General features: G+C 35.2%; 1 protein-coding gene across 3 annotated transcripts; it reads right to left on the bottom strand.

Annotated features, from left to right (window-relative positions):
- Window positions 1-5,724: 5,724 nt before the first annotated feature.
- Window positions 5,725-14,745, bottom strand: LOC111476457 (probable alkaline/neutral invertase D). 3 transcript variants are annotated; one of them, XM_023120120.1, is made up of 5 exons: window positions 13,083-13,460; window positions 12,230-12,661; window positions 10,208-10,766; window positions 7,022-7,342; window positions 5,725-6,039 (listed from the first exon to the last, which is right to left on the bottom strand). In XM_023120120.1, the coding sequence occupies exons 1-4, from the start codon at window positions 13,458-13,460 to the stop codon at window positions 7,047-7,049; spliced, it is 1,665 nt and encodes a 554-aa protein (XP_022975888.1). In that variant the 3' UTR covers window positions 5,725-6,039; window positions 7,022-7,046. The 3 variants fall into 3 exon arrangements, with proteins under 3 accessions (XP_022975888.1, XP_022975886.1, XP_022975887.1); XM_023120119.1 differs by lacking the exon at window positions 5,725-6,039 and adding an exon at window positions 14,355-14,745 and having other exon boundaries at window positions 7,047-7,342; window positions 13,083-13,471; XM_023120118.1 differs by lacking the exon at window positions 5,725-6,039 and having other exon boundaries at window positions 6,696-7,342.
- Window positions 14,746-16,991: the final 2,246 nt, after the last annotated feature.

The following is a 16,991-nucleotide window of genomic DNA, read 5'->3' as shown; positions in this document are numbered from 1 at the left end:
CATGTCACGTCATAACAGATGCTGGGGAACGTTGAGGTTATTTGGTATTGAATTCAAATTCAAAATTTTAGTTCGAGTTTTGGGCATGTGATGTTACAAATGATATCAGAGCAAAAATTATCCTAGCTGGATGAAATTTAAGGATGAATTAAGGTAGAAGCAGTTGGACATGTGACTCCCGAGTAAATGAAAGGTATAGGAATGAACTAAGGACACGTCTGAATGTCTGAATGAGGGTGATCCTAAATATGTAACGGTTAATTGATAAATACTTAAAAAGAATTGGTAATTACTTTATATACTAACAAGTTGCATCTTAATTTCGGTGGTTTAATTATAAAAACTTCAAAGTTAAGGGTTTCTAGGTTAGAATAAGTTTATGTTGGATGACCTTCTCTAAGTTTTCTAGGAAGTATGTTTGTCAAACACCCAAATTTTGAGACTTTGAAACCTAATTGGAGACTAAAAAGACAGAAGCTAAAATAAATAAAAGTAAAATAAAAGATAAAAATTATGTAAAATTTAAATCAGTTTAAGGTCAAAATAACAACCCTCGACAAATGGGCTAGGGCGCAATAGTAGTGTTACGATCGTACATCTTCAACCGTACGGTATTGTGATCTTGACATGCTCACGATAAGTCTTAAGAAAAACTTAAGTTCCATAATTATTTTTCGTCTAACTTTGTGGCTTCGTAAGATTGTCGGTGAAGTTTTCCTTCGTCAACCGAACATCGCTTGTGTAGAATCTAAGCTTATTCGGCCACACACATTGTTCGTGCGTGCATGTTCAATCATTGTGACACAAGAACATCGCGTCTCATTGTCATCAACGTTCCCAACAACATGACTCATGCATCATGATTTCATCCCATGTCTCAAGACACATTGGCCATTTTGGCTTTCTCGGACACATCCGTTGGGAAAGGACCCATGTGTTGATCATCTCATTAGGACATCCTAAACATCCATCCATCTTGGTTCACTCGAGCATCGGACTCTCTCGTGTCTATGCTAAACCATTTATGGCATATCTTCCAGATAGTGGGTGCATTATTCAACCTCTGACACATGGGCTTGGGTGCAATATCGGCACTCGTATCGTCTGGTACTATCCTTGAAAGACTCATTTCAAAGGAAGACGCCCAAGACCGCTCGTCCCTTGATGCTTGCCCACGCTGTGGCCCACGCATGTGCCACAAGGTAGCTTGCTTGGGCAAGAAGGGCTAGGGTGGTAGAGAGTCAACACCACTCCTCCCCCTGTAGTACATTTTGAGGAATTTCCAATCCTTCTCAAGTACACGTCTTTTTGGCGAGCAGACATACCCCTTTGATGCACAGTTCTTCGGGTATCTGATTTTCACCAAATTTGGTGAGTTTCATTTTTCATATAAACGAACTTAATTCTTGAGCCGCATGTCGAGAGTCACATCGAAACCCTGACTTCTTAGGTTATTTCTCGGGGCCTACCCAACCATCTTCGAGCTCGTCTTAGACACTCGTGTCGCCTCGTTCTCTCGAACTTTGTGTGACCCGACTTGGCTTCAATGCACACTCTTGGTGTGTTGGATGATGCACATCCTCCATGTTCGCATCATGATATTCTCAATTTTAGCAGAAACATGGTTTAATGGGTGTCACTTGAGGGTCTCCCCTTGTCTATCTTGACGTGTGGGGGTCACAACCTACTTTCTCTCAGCGAGGTTGTGAAAACCAGCACACCTGTGCCACTCGATATTTTTCTTGAAAAATATATTTCAAAGGAAGTCACCTAAGACACTCACCTCGTAATACTTGTTCTCACTATGATACACATATGTGCCACAGAGTAGCTCGCTTAGGCCACAAGGCGCAAGGTGATGGAGAGGTGACATCATGCCTCCCCCTATAGTAAATTCTGAGGCATTTCTAATCTGGAGTGTCCATCTGGTGTCCGATTGGAACCGAATTGGCGAGCTTTCATCTCTCATATGGATGGACTTAATTCCAAAGTTGCATGTTCAAACTCTTTCTGAGAATCCCAAATTTGGAGCTTAAGGTTCGAGGCCCTACTTGACCCTTCAATAAGCCTATCTTTGACATTCTTTTCTACTCGTTGCCCTATCTTGCTTATTTCTCATCTTTCCTTCAATGCACACATTATATGGTGCATTGGATGATGCACCGTTCTCTTTGGTCGTATCATAACACTCGTTTATCTTGATCCCTCACATTGTTGGATGGGTGCCACTTGAGGGTCATCGCTTTGCTTTTCGCAACGTAAAGATCACAACTTATTCTCTTCATAGTAAGGATGTTACACTCATCATCCATGGGAGTCAATTGGAAAACCTATCCCACAAGCCATGAAAATTTGAAGGTTGGGGGGCGTTGCCCCCCGATACATGCCAACTCCATTAGTTAACTGTATGATCAACACCCTCTCATATAATAGACTGTCCAGGTAGGGTAACCACTAACTACCTGTGTGATTAACGTCTAACCACAGGACGGATCTACCGTGTAGAGTAGTCAATCTAACCACTAAGTAACACGACCCTAATCACTTTTAGGTCTAGCTCGATGGTAAGGCATCAAAGTGGATAGGGAAGTGAAAGCTCCTCAAATACTATACAAGTTGCTATCGACCCAGGAGACTACCTTTGCAATTCTTGGATGTTGTGAAGGTCTACTACATTTTTTTTGGCATCTATGCAGATTAACTCTTGTCTCTCGTTTTCAGGACTTTTGGGGTTAGCTCCTTAGGCTAAACTAATATCTAGGTGCACACAGGTCTAAACCTCTGATCGTTCACGATGCAGGGGTTCAAGGTCTACTAGAAACATACTGACATGGGTCAACAATTAAACCACACTAGCTATAATACCCTAATCTTAACTTTGTTCTCTCAGGCATGCTTTACTAGGGAGATATTCCTATCAATCACCTAAGCACGTAACCATAATTTAAACTTCACCTTAGTCATATTTGAGCGCTTAAGAGATCTATTAGATTCCTAACGTGACTAGGTGGTTTAACTTGGACTTCTGGCTTTAGACTACTCTATTCTGACTCCTCGAGTCTTTCTCCTCGACTGTCAGTCCCGAACCTTAGGTGTTAAGTCTCCTGAAGTCGTCTTTTAAATTTTTATGTATATGTTTTAAATATAGTACTAATAGTAAGGATATTTTTTAAACTTTCGAAAAAGTGAAAGGATATTAATAAAACTTTTAAGTTTAAGGGTATTTTAAAAAATACTCGGCATTTTTAAAATATTATTGAAAGTATTTTTTAAATAAAGTAACGATTTTCTTCTAAAACTAAGAGTAAGGACATTTTTTTTAACTTTTTAAAAGTTCAAACTTTTGAAAGTTTGAGCATTTTGAAGACAAAGTGTGGCAACCTATGCCTAGAGTTCATTCATAAATTTCCTACCTCTTATGTGACATCATCAAGTTACTTATTTTCTGCTTAAGAGTGAAGATTATCTTCATAGACCAACTCGAGTCCTTCCAACTATTAAAGGGTTACTTTTAGGTACATGTATGAGTATACATATGTAGATGGAGGTTCATTAGTTCATATTTAATTAGGTACATGGTTTTGGTTTAGATATGAATCATATTTAATTAGGTGCATGGTTTTTGGATCATGATTGGTATTCGGAATGTCCCAAATTACCTATATATATATATATTTAGCCTCTTTTTTCTAGTAATATAAATTTTCTACCCAAAAGTTCTACTAAATTCCTCTACTGTCACTAACAACCGATATCATAGCGATATTGTAGCAGCAAGAATGACATCAGAGAAACAAGTTTATAATTTTTTTTTCAACCCACTATCCCAAGATTTAATGATCACTATGATCACTGGGTGATGTTGACGAAAACTTTTCTCATATCAAAGGAGTTCTTTGATATGGTGGAGACGGATTATGAAGAGCCAAGTGAAGGCAAGGTACTCTCAACTGTTCAATAACAACGGTTGGCAACATCGAAACTTAAGGACCTGAAGATCAAGAGCTACTCATTCCAGTTCATTGATTGAACTATCTTGGAAACGATGCTTCAGAAAAAGACGTCCAAGGAGATTTGGGACTCAATGAAGAGGAAGTACCAAGGCTTAACGAGAGTAAAGTGTGCTCAACTTCAAGCAATTAGAAGAGACTTTGAAATTCTTCAAATGCAAAAAGGAGAAGCAGTGAATGATCTTATTGGCAAGGTTATAAGTTTTGCAAATAAAATGAGGATGCATGGTGATTCAATCACTGATGTTGCCGTTGCAGAAAATATTTGAGATCTCTAACTCCAAAGTTTGATATATTGCATATTCTATTGAAGAAGCAAATAATGTCGAGGAGATACAAATTGATGAACTTCAAAGCTCCTTGTCAATGCATGAGCAGAAGCTTGATCGCACGAGTGCAATAGAGAAGATGACATCATTGCCTCTAACTAGATCTGATTACCTACTAACATCTCTACTTCTTTCTCGATCACCTCTTCCACGACCTTTGCTTCTTCCTCACTTTCTACCTCTTGAGCTTGAAGCTTCACCTAGTATGAATATCTTTAAGGTTATCATCTCCTCGATTGCACTCGTGCAATTAACTTTCTACTCATGCACTAGCAGAGAGCATTGGAGTTCATCAATTTGCATCTCCTCTACATTGTTTGCTTCTTCAATATAACATACAATATAACGAAACTTTGGAGTTAGAGATCGCAAAATGTTTTCTACAACTACAACATTAGTGATTAAATCACCATGCATCCTCATTTTATTTGCAAGACTCATAACTTTGTCAATGTAATCATTTACTGTTTCTCCATTTTGCATTTGGAGAATTTCAAAGTCTTTTCTAATTGCTAGAAGTTGAGCACGTTTTACTCTCGTTGAGCCTTGGTACTTCCTCTTCATTGAGTCTCAAATCTTTTTGGACGTCTTCTTCTGAAGCATCATTTTCAAGATAGTCCGATCAATTTCCTGAAATAAGTAGTTCTTGATCTTCAGGTCCTTCAACTTTGATGCTGCCAACCGTAGCTGTTGAACAGTTGAGAGTATCTTGCCTTCACTTAGCTCTTCATAACCCGTCTCCACCATATCAAAGAACTCCTTTGATCTAAGGAAATTTTCCATCAATATTGCCCAATGATCATAGTGACCATCAAATCTCGGGATAGCGAATTGAACAAAGCTATCAATTTGTCTCTCTGCTGTCATTCTTGCTACTCCAAGATCGCTATCACTATGATACCAATTGTTAATGATAGTAGAGAAATTTGGTAGAACTTTCCAAAGAAAAGAACTTTATATTACTAGAAAAATGATGCCAAATTGTTTTTCTACATTTTAGATAACTTGGGACATTCCCCCTATCATTCATGATAAAAAAATCTTGCAGCTAATTAAATATAATTCATGTATAAATCAAAATCATGCACCTAATTACATATGATTCATGTATAAATCAAAACCATGCATCTAATTAAATATGATTCATGTATAAATCAAAACCATACATCTAATTAAATATGATTCGTGTATAAATCAAAACCCTACACCTAATAAATATGAATTAATGCATGTATATACTATATACTCATAACATATATACATGTACCTATACATGTATCTACAAGTAACCCTTCAACACTAACATGTTTTGTCCTCACTCACGTGCATTCTAAGAAAACTCTCAACTCACCCAACATAGAGTTGCTTCAAGCAAAACATGTTTATCATGGAATTCTTATGATTGAGTGACTGAAACCTAAGAAAACTCTCAGTTCACCCAACATAGAATTGCTCAAAGCAAAACATGCTTACCGTGGAATTCTTATGATTGAGTCACCGAAAAAGAAGTTATACCTTGTTGATATAGGTAACGACTTGGTGAATTCAATAAAAAACTTTCAAGAAAAAAAAAAAAAAAAAAAAAAAAAACTCAAGATTTTGAAGCTCTTGGACTCGAAGTTATTTGTACGCCGAAAATACAAGAGCCCGAGATCTTGCTAACTCTTCAAAAAGGTATCACTCAAACTTTGAGATTCAATCTGCGATAAAAGAGAGATTGAATCGACTGACTTGAATATTGTTCAAAACAAGGTGTTCATGGAATCAATATTGAGAATCATACCTAGTAAGCCTTTGTCAATAGAATTTTACGGTTCTTTTCATTTACTCCTTTTCTTAATTGCTTTCATTTACAATTTTCGTTTAATGTTTTCTGTTCACAAACGACCTCTAGTTGATATGAAAATCATAGACAATTGGATCCAAGAACTTTTATGAATATGCAAACCCCGAAATCACAAATGCCCTAAGATGATTTCAATCCAATGATTCAACTTATCACACTAGAATAGCTAAATTAGTTCTTCATTTTCTTAATAAAAAAAACACATGCAAACATTCTTAAATAATGACATGAAATACCTAAATTAACGAAAATGGTAAATAAACACAATGTTTAAGCATGGAACACAAACAAATAAGCCACAACCAACATCAAAGGAAGTCATCCATAGAACAAACATTTATGCAATGCAATACACGAAGTCCGTAGATTATGAAAAGTGTCTCAACCCAACCCAACTCAACCCGTCAAAGTATTAGTAACCTTTTCTAAGGGCTGCAGGTTTGAATTCTCATCCCGAACAAAAAAAAAAAAAACTTAAAAATAAGAAAAAGAAATGTAAGAAAGAGGATATGTTGACAAGATAGAATGGCCATTTATTAATGAAGTTTAACAATGGGCAGCAAAATTCCAAGAAGTCCATAGATTAAAAATGAAAAGTGTCTCGCCCATAGCCAAGCAGCCATCAATCATTTCATTCATCGGCTGAGGAAATCTCAACAAAGAAAATTTGCAGAATTTTGCGTCAAAAACTCGAGACACTACCTTTTTTTTCAAGACCCAAAAAAAGACCAAAGTCTCTGCAGATTGATGATGATGGGATTCTATTGTACACAGCCAAAATGTGAAAAGAATAAAGTTACAATGGAAAACAAAAAGCCCAGTTTCGACTTTGTTACCTCTTTTCCTTTGGCCTCTCTGTTTTCAGCAGGTCCATGATGATGATCTCTTGATCAGTGGTTTCATTTGCCTGTCCTCTTCAAGTGAAATCATCCCCAAATGTGATGGATCTTCCAACATCATCTTTGCAACCAAGTATCCTGCTATCGACCATGTCTGGTATTTCCTAGCTTGTTTTCCTATGTATCTTCCTAACTTTCCATCATAGTATTCAGGCCAACTATCCTTCAGCAAACGACTCTCGGCAAGCTCGATGGCTCTTCTAGCAATCTGCGGTCGTCCGGTTTTAATGCAAGCGGCTGTTAGCAGCCATAGTAGCACTACATTCAGAGCACGGAGAAAGATATCAGTATAAAAACAAGGTAAAATATGACATTAACAACTGAACGTGATCTTTTACTGCATGACACAATGCAGTAATGGAAAATGATAATCCTAACCTATCATGTCTCATGAATCGACTCGACTACATTGAGTGACGAAAATATCCATCTGTATAATTTTGTGCTAGATATAGAATGAGAAGCTAAGCCATCTTCAGATGCTAGAAAAATTCTAATCATTACTATTCTTTCCAATTTCTACTTGATACCCCTTGTTATAATCGCACTTTTCTTGACAGCGGACTTTGCAATTGTGCGACACTCACTTCTCAGCAGTAAGTGAGTTAAGCAATTTAAGCCAACATATGCTCAAACTCTGACCTCGATTTGAGAAGAAAGTTTTAAAAAACGGGGCAGAGAGATTTTGAAAGGGGGTTTGAAAGCAAGATTGAGAGATTTGGAAAGTAATGTTATATGGCATACAAGCAAAGGCAACACCACGGCTTAAGTAGCATATAACTTTTCAGGGTAGGGAGAATTACTCAAGTGTCCAAAAAAATTTAAAGATACTTGCGGCCCTCCAATCCTACAGTTCGAAGATGCATCAAAGATCAAGGATATTTCCCTACAAGACAATCTAATAAAGATTCTGGAGTTTGGAAAATGTTATCCATCTCCAGCTATATCTACATCTTGACTTAAACTTGACACTCCAATAATATATCCTAGCTCTTTTCGAGATCGTACTTGATACTCCTTAATGTGATTAACACTAATTAAATTGCTTTCTTGTAGACTCCTAGCAGGAGTACTAGATTTGGGAATGTAACTTTTCAATTTACGGATGAGAAGTGTTTCTAGATTCGAAAAGGAATAAAGAAATGCATTGATGACTAATGAGAAAATTTCTCAGATTTTTAGTGTTGTTCTATGATCGAAGGGGTGCTTCTAAACCCTCTATTTCATTATGGGCGTCGGCTTTTTGGCTGGAGATAACAACAGGATCACTAGAGGAGTTGAGAGATTTGGTGATAAGATATGGGAGTTGGTTAGGTTTAACTTTTCGTTATAGGTATCCATTAATCAGGTTCAACTTTTCTTTCATAAATGAAAGTTCGGCAATAAATAATTAAAAAAGGAAAATAAACTAATGAGAAGTATGAATGTCTCTTTATCAACTGAAATGGCACTTCTTTATCTCTAATCGATGATAATCTTGGCCTAGGAAACTACTCAAGATAACGAAATAATGTCCTGACATCAAAATATGGTTTTGATCCTGGTGCCCTAAAGGTGTAAGATTATCAAAAGGCCTGTAAGATAAAGGTAACCTTTGGATGCTAGACTACACTACAATTAAAGTTCTCGGTTAACTATATAATATGGGTATTGTAGCCCCAAAAATAACTAAAAGAACAGAGATAGTCTTTCATCATTCACAGGAAAGATGGGGATTGGGGCGGCTCATTATATTTTACACCTCAATAAAAACGCAATAACAGACAATAACCAAAGAAATGAAAATAATGCTGGAAATTTGGGAGCACAGTTGGTACCTTAACTTCACAAGGAATCCTCATGGTTAACTTAATGTGTGGTCTAATGTAATAGTTTTGAGGGTTACATTCTTTATTATAAGCATGATAAGCATGATGTTGGAGAATGCCAATCTGTATTCATAACACTAAATTCTTCCAATAAATCTTATTAATGTTTTATGGAAACTGGAAAGAAAGAAGCTTCGGTTCTTTGTTAACATAGACAATGACTGTGGCCGGCATCAACTCGTCTAGCAGGTCTAAAAAAATTGACATTCGTGTAAAAAGAATACAAAAATATAAGATAAAAAAGTTCATCATGTTGTGAAACTCTTCACTAGCTATTTCTCGTAGTTACTATTTCAGTTCATGAAAACACAGGTTTTGTTCTGAGAGATAGAAAGGGGAGAAACGAAATTCTGAGAGTAGAGAACAGGAGAGTTGATTTGGGGAGGCAGAGAGAGAGAGACACTAAGTGAGAGAAGAATTGATAGGTAGACAAAAAAAAGAGTCTGCTGGGAATGACACTTAAAAACCTTTTTGCTTAAAGTCATTCAAAACAGATTCAAACTGATAGAGAGCTAATTCAGACAGTGCCAAAAGATTGAAGGAAAAAAGATAAAGCAAGTGAGCTCATTCTCTTTATGTTCTTTTTTCTATTAGCCCTACGATTTTTAGAACATAAGTATCATCGAGAGCACATGCTTCATGCCTCAAAAGACTTTAGAAGAACATACCTAAGTGCATGTCTGAGCAAGGTTCCCTCACTTTCTTCAGGATTCAAATCACTCCAAAACGTGTTCGGTTTTATACTTCTAAACATGATTTTCATGAGCAAAATTGATTTTAAAGAATAGAAAGTATGCTCTATATATTTACAAAAGGTGATTTTGATTGCTTACCAACCTGTTAAATTTTCAAAAAGTACTTGTCTGATACTTTTTTTTGTTTTACCAACCAAGATTCCACCTATACTACTAGCTGGTAGATACTAGCTAAAAGCTAAAATCTAATAGTGGATAAGCTTAAGGCTTGAATCCTCGAAGGGAAGAAAAAGACAGTTCCTAATACTGCCTTCTTGAGGTTTAGAATGCCAATATCATCAATAAAATTAATGGCTAGCAAATCAAAGTGCATGAAAGGCACTGATGCCCGTTCTAATTTAAGTAAACGGTGTCTGCAGCAGGTTACTTTTTATACCAAAAGCTATCATTTTTAGGATAAGAATACCTAAAGCTATTATTAGAAGACTCTTCTAAATTAATGATAAATAACAATCTAAACTTTATTATAACATGAGAGAGCAATGAATGAATGAACAGACCTGGCCAAGATCCACCATTATGGTAGCTCCACCTGGTATTCTTGGGATCACAACCAGTAGTAATTCGCCACTCATGGCTTTCTATAGCAGGATATGATATTTTCAATGGCATTTCTCCAACCAGCTCCTCCCAGCGTGCTTCAATAAGATCCATAATAGCCATTGATTGCTCAGGGGTGGCAAGAGATGATAGAATTGCAACACAATTACCTAAAGTAAACCATCTGAAATCCATTCTTGCAGGACTAACGTTACCAACAAAATACCCGCCACGTGTCGGCATAAAATCAAACACCCAATCTGGGATAGAATCAGGGATGACATTAAACTTATTTACAGCTGTATGTGAATATTCTTCTGTTTTATAACGGTAGATGTCATTTAGTTGCTGGAAATCAAGCCAGAAATAACTCCTCATGTGATAACTTAAAGCATGCAGACGCTTCACAATACGCTCTATGCACTCTTTTCCTTCAGCATCATGTTTTAGCATAGCCAGAGCACATCTCAAGGCCATAAAGAAAAGGGCTTGAATTTCTATAGGATAACCATATATACCCTGGAGAAAATTTATCAAGTTAAAACATATAGATAAGGTAAATGTTTTTCAGAAAGATCATGAGAAGTTCTTTAAATTTGAACATCATAGCTGCGTCCTGATAGGCAGTTATGAAAAGTTTATCTGTTGCTTTTAACATCTGAAAATAAAATACGAGAAGGTTGCAAAAAGATTGATATTCTAGCTAACTGTTGTGAACCAAACTTTCATTGGTTGTTGAGGAGGATGTTTTATTCTTCCCTTCTCTGTTTTATTTATCAGAACATTTTCAACAGCAACATGATAATATCATGAATCAAGGAAATTTACAAAAGAAGGGGAGAAAGGTCAACTCCAGGGCAAAAGGAGTCACAAGAAGAAAGCCCCCAATTAGTCAAAATATCATTTATGGATCAGTTACAAAAAAAGTAACTACTTTTGTAACTATGCATCAAATAAGGACACTATTGTTTCTAATCCAAAACATAAAAAGATGCATATTGCGATTGAATATTTTTTTCAAAAAAAAAAAAAACATACCAACGCATTTAGGGTTACTTAAGATTAAGAATTATATCAAACTGCAATAATCAAGTACAAAATCTGCTCCTTAGAAACTAACGAAGGCTGCAAAGCAGCACTTCATGGTAGAAAATTTTAAGTCTACATGACTGAAGTATTAAAGATGTTAATTATAGTACAGCTTTTGCTGGATTAGAAATAATGTTTTGAAATACTAAATTCCGTAAAGCTGATTAAACTAATCCCCCGATTTTAAATACAAACAACACATTTAAATAGACTGTTCAGTATCTCTTTTCTACCTTCTAAGTTAGAAAAGGAGTAAAGTTGAAGGAAAAAGGATGGAATCACAGTTTAAATACTTCATGATAATGATAGGCATCATCAAATTAGAGTCCACTGAAGGGAAGATGACACTGGAAGAAGTTAGCTCTTCAAATGTATAACTTCAGTAGTAGAAAGGCCTAGTGTTCTGAAAAATATTTTTGCAGGACCACTTATGTTCATTAGGAATTAAAAATGTTAATACTTTACGATGTCAGAAGCCATGCAATAAGAGCCACCAAACAGGATCCTACAACACTAACACAACACAATAAAATTATTTAATGTAAATCAAAACCAAGTCCAAGAAGGCAACAGTTAGATCATTAAAAGACGTCATAGAGAGAAAGATACCAAACCCCAGAATAAAATTTTAAGGACATGGTTCTTTTTTAACTTCTTTTTTCTTTTTCTTTTTCTTTTTTTCTTTATTTTTTGATAAAAGGCCTATTAAATATTAACTGATACCATTGACTTATAAGAACTTCATTCTATTCAGAAACTTTCAGTAGTTATATAGAAAGACATCACATAATAAATCTTAATTGAAAGTATTACCAAAAGATAATCACGTAATATGAATTGAAAAACAGCTACAAGTAACTTCATAACAAGCAAAAGATATAAAGAGATTTTACCATTCTTCTATCAATCATGGAGCAACCATCAGCACAAAGTAGAGTTGGGAATGTATCGAACCCCTCCGACAGACATAAAGTTAAAATAAGTCTCATTCCCTTCTGACACTCTGGTGTTTCAGCCAGAGTTAGATCCCCAGTTGACTTTGTATAAGCACGGAGCAGAATGATCCACCAGAATCCAGAATCAACAGGAGCAACTCTTCCTATCGCACTCTCTCCAAAATCAGCAACAATGGTATCGGTTTTTCTAACAGGATCATGAAGAACCTTAAAGCTAGCTGGCATTGCACCTTCCCCAAGCTTGAATCTGTCTATTCTTTTTTCCCATCCCTGAAGCTGCAGAGTCTTTAACAGGAAGTTCTTAACAATTTCAGGTTCCCCATTCATCAGGAAAGCCAAAGCACTTGGTACAAAATCCCGAACAAAAACCTGAGAGAAAAGCGATACACAATACATAATTCAGACTTTTGTTAAAGCCGTTACTAGTATACAACTATTTCTTATCAAATGCATAACAAATTGCGGTAAGAAATGGTGCAAGAGGAAGTTTTATGATTTGACTAACTTACATCAGGTTGTCTATAACCGTTCTGTCCATAAATTGTAAACATCAAAGAAAATCAAACTTTTGAGTCTTAAGTTTTCAATGCCTCATTTGGTGCCCACTACTTACTTGACAAGTTCACTTACTTTTAATTTAAATTTTCTCGACAGAAGATAAAAATATTTTACATCGAATATATTAGTTGTTAATAGTTAATCTACAACACTGCAGTCTCCAGATTCACATGAGTGGGGACTCTAGCATGTATCAAATAGTATGTCAAAATCATTATGCAAAGATATTAACCTGATCATAATTCAAAACTTCCTCTGAGGCATGATCAATAGCTGCAAGAGTTCCAACTGGTTGGCCCCGAAAATGCACCAAGGATCTCCGCAAAGCGTCCCATGCTTCAGCGATCATTGGGTGGGGCTCAAATGAGTTTCTGGTAGATGAAGCTGGGGTATCAAATCCTGACCTTCCACCAGGTGAATAGGAGCTCTCGAAGTTGTCCAAGCCTCCCTTAGCAAGGATGATGGACAGCTCGCTGAGGGACCTCTCATCAAATGATCTTTGCCTCTCAATATTGAGCTTAGGCTTATCGTGAAATCGAGAAAAATCATGATCATCCATCTCAGACATTGAGCAATGAGAGCCCACATATCGAAGTCCAATCCCATCCATTCCTTTTTCCTCTAAATGATTCAATCAAGAAATATGAGTGTTATGAACAGAGAGTTACATAGAGAGAAACAGTTAGTCATTCATTAAACCACAAGCGTTTGCAGAGCACAATAATATTTAAAAGAATCAAACGACAATCCCTCAGTTTTTCAATTTAAAACGGAAACGTAAAGTTGATTGGAAAACCGGCGTTCTATGCTGTACAGGCAAAAATACACAAAGATTTTAACATTTTAAAAAAAAATTGAAATGAACCCATGACTCAGAAAAGGAAACGGAAAGTCAAACATATTACGTCCGCAAGCATTGAAGGAATGTGGGACAGATATAGAAATGCTCATTAATTACTAGCAAGTTGATTTGCTAAGACTTAAATTCTCCATCATATTACAGAATACTCAGCATATCAAATCCTTTCTTCAGCAAGAGAAAGAGTAAAACTAACCCAAAAAAAAAGGCATTTTAAACGTACATACACGCATACACTCCATCACCACAGATATTAATAACTAACCAACTAGCAAAATAAGAAATCACAAATAAATCACAGAGCAAAACAACCTTAAAAATAAAAGCGAAGAAAAAACGAAACACGTCGAAGAAAAGATCCTGTACAGAGCAGAACAAAAACACAAAAGCAGATAGCAGATCAAGAACACGATCAGGAAAAACAGACTCGAAACCAGAAAGAAGAGAGCAAGAAAAAAACAATTTCAAGAAATAATTAAAAGAAAAACGTAACAACAAGAGAGTAAAATTCCAGAGGTAGAACAAACAAGAGAGGTAGGCATCCATTCTCCAGCGTCAAAATCACCAGATCTGAAGCTCCACAAACGATCAGACACAACAAACATCAACAAAAGAGATAACGAGAGGCAGAGAGAGAGAGAGTACCTGAGAGAGCAGAAATGAGGAAGAGGAGAAATCAGAATGAGCAGCGGCGATTAGGCCGGGAAATGGTCGCCGGAGAAGGAAGAAAGTTGGGGAGAGTGAACGGGGGGTGGGGGGAAAACAAGAGGAAAAAGGGAAAAGAAAAAAAAACACTTTGTCAACAGCTGGTATTTATAGCTGAGGAAGCGGGAAGGGGACCGGTCCTAGTCCGTATTTCTCTCTCTAATCCAATTCCAAACTAACGCATCGGAGTTCCAAATGTAAGGAGAGAGAGTTTGCCGCCACCGGGAACTGCCGGTGACCTGTGTCCGACGTGGACAAAACGACGCAGTTTTCTGGCGCCCCTCTGACAACTCTGCCGTTGCAGAATAAATAATTAATAAAACGCGGCCAAAATTAATTCCCTTTTCTTTTTTCTTTTTCTTTTTTTTTAGATTTTTTATTGGATACAGAAATGAAATGAAATGGGGGAAGCGAAAGCTCATTTATAGGGGAAATCAAGAGCGTGATTTTTGACCAAATCAAAAAGGTTGCGGGTAAGTGAGGGCAATTTTTCCCTTTTTTCAAAGGTTATTTTCGTCATTATAAAAATGTTGAACCGAGTTCAAACTTTCATAAATATATCATTTATCTTAGCAATCTCAACCGTCCTACTCTCGAACAAAGTACATGATGATAAGTCTCTTCTGAAGTTTATGAAGCTCTCAAACAGTCTCCCCTTAATCGAACCTCGACTCCTTTCACTGGAGCCCTCGAACAAAATATACCCTTTGTTCGATACTTTAGTCACCTTTTTACTACATCTTCGAGGCTTACAATCTTTGTTCGATATTTGAGAATTCTATTGTCATGGCTAAGTTTAACGCATGGCTCTGATACCATGTTAGGAATCACAACTCTTCCCAATAATATGATATTGTCCGTATAAGCTCTCATGTCTTTGCTTTAGGCTTCTCTAAAATGTCTCATATCAATAGAGAATGTATTCATTCCCTAAATTAGTCACGTCAAACTCACTCCCAACCATCCTCAACAATTTAGTCTGATTTATTATTTAAATCTTTTACTTTTATTCTTTGTAATATTAACATTTGTATGCAGATATGTCCACGAGACTTGCATGTCTCTACCTCTTATTTCAATTTTCATCTCCGAGAATTTTATATAATAAAAAGTGGGGTGGGCGGAAATTCGAGAGTAATAGTAGGAGGCGGGTACAGGGATAGAAAATATAATTCACATCTCCGACCCTATTTTATTAACGATAAAAAATCTCTCTCATTTTCTTTCTGCAAGACCGTAGTCCCGTAGATTAATGGACATCTTTGTCTATAAACGTTTAAAGAGAGACTAATTGATCAAAAATTTAAAATATAAAAAATAATTTTTACTTTAAAAAAAATAAATTAAAATGTTGAAAGTTTATTTCATACCTTAAAAATAAAATTATCTTGCCAGAAATTATTACTTGGTTTTAGTACTTTTATTTCTTTTGAAAATTTGTATTTATTTATTATTATTATTTTTAAAAAATTATATTCAAATTGTAAAAAATAAAATAAAATAATTTTTAATTTTGTCCTTATATTTTTAAAATATTCACTTTTATTCGTGTAATTTCAAATAAAAATAAATGAACTAAAAATTAAAATTAAAATAAATAAGGACCAAATTGAAAATTTAAAAAGTACGTGGACTGATCCAAAAAATCGATAAAAGTAAATTTTAAAAAATAAATATAAAATTTTATTTTAAAAAATGGAAAATATATAATAAAATTTTAAACACATGTGAAATGCACATATTATTATAATAATTATTATTTTTCTAATTTTAATAAATTTATAAAATGTCAATGAAATTCACACATTCAAAATTGATTAAAAAATAAACATGTGATTTAAAATATAATTAAAAAGTTAATGTATTAAAAATACAGTAAGTATCTCGTTATATTTATTATTTATTCCTAATTGCAATATTTTATTTTATCAAAAATTAATATTAAATTTAGAACTTTATCTAATTTTAAAATGTTTTATACTTATTATATTAACTTTTTAATATAAAGTTTTTTTTTTTTTTTAAATATACACGTGAAAATATAATTAAATGAAAATATTGGTCGTCTTTTCAAGCTTTTAGATACTGGCAACTTGCAATAATAAAAAATGTTTAATTAGGAAAATAAATCTGACAAATCTTATCCAATATATTATTTTAATCATTTTTGTGGGGGCATGAGAAATCTATCCTTATTAATCTCGAGTGATTTACATACGGTAACGCTCTTTTTAATCATCGAGTGTCTAGGATTCAGTATCTAATAGCTCCGACACTCCTTTGTGACATGGTTACGTTATCTACGTTTCTCGTTTCTTAAGAGTGAAAACTATCTCCATAAACTATCACGAGTCTGAATTTTTTTCAAATAAAAGACATTTTATTGATATAGATAGTGATTTTCGATTCTTTGAACGGTTTCTTAGTCATCCTAATGTGGTATCGGTTCATTTATATATTCGTTCTTTACTCGAGCATCACACTAACTTAAGTTTTAAATCACGTTAGTCTTTTGCTATGCTTAAATTGAGCTTTAGCTATTGTCTATACCGACATTTGACTATATTATTGGGTATA

Source organism: Cucurbita maxima, unplaced genomic scaffold, assembly GCF_002738345.1.
Source record: "Cucurbita maxima cultivar Rimu unplaced genomic scaffold, Cmax_1.0 Cma_Scf00003, whole genome shotgun sequence".
NCBI lineage: Eukaryota > Viridiplantae > Streptophyta > Magnoliopsida > Cucurbitales > Cucurbitaceae > Cucurbita > Cucurbita maxima.
This window is presented reverse-complemented; position numbering and strand designations above follow the sequence as displayed.

Excerpts from the sequence above, each read along its gene's own strand:
- LOC111476457 (XM_023120119.1), bottom strand. The coding sequence starts at position 13,460 with ATGGATGGGATTGGACTTCGATATGTGGGCTCTCATTGCTCAATGTCT. Across the intron at positions 12,662-13,082 it reads AAGTTTTGAATTATGATCAG|GTTTTTGTTCGGGATTTTGT; the intron begins GTTAATATCTTT and ends CTTTTCTCTCAG. Across the intron at positions 7,343-10,207 it reads TAATGGTGGATCTTGGCCAG|TGCTACTATGGCTGCTAACA; the intron begins GTCTGTTCATTC and ends CTCTGAATGTAG.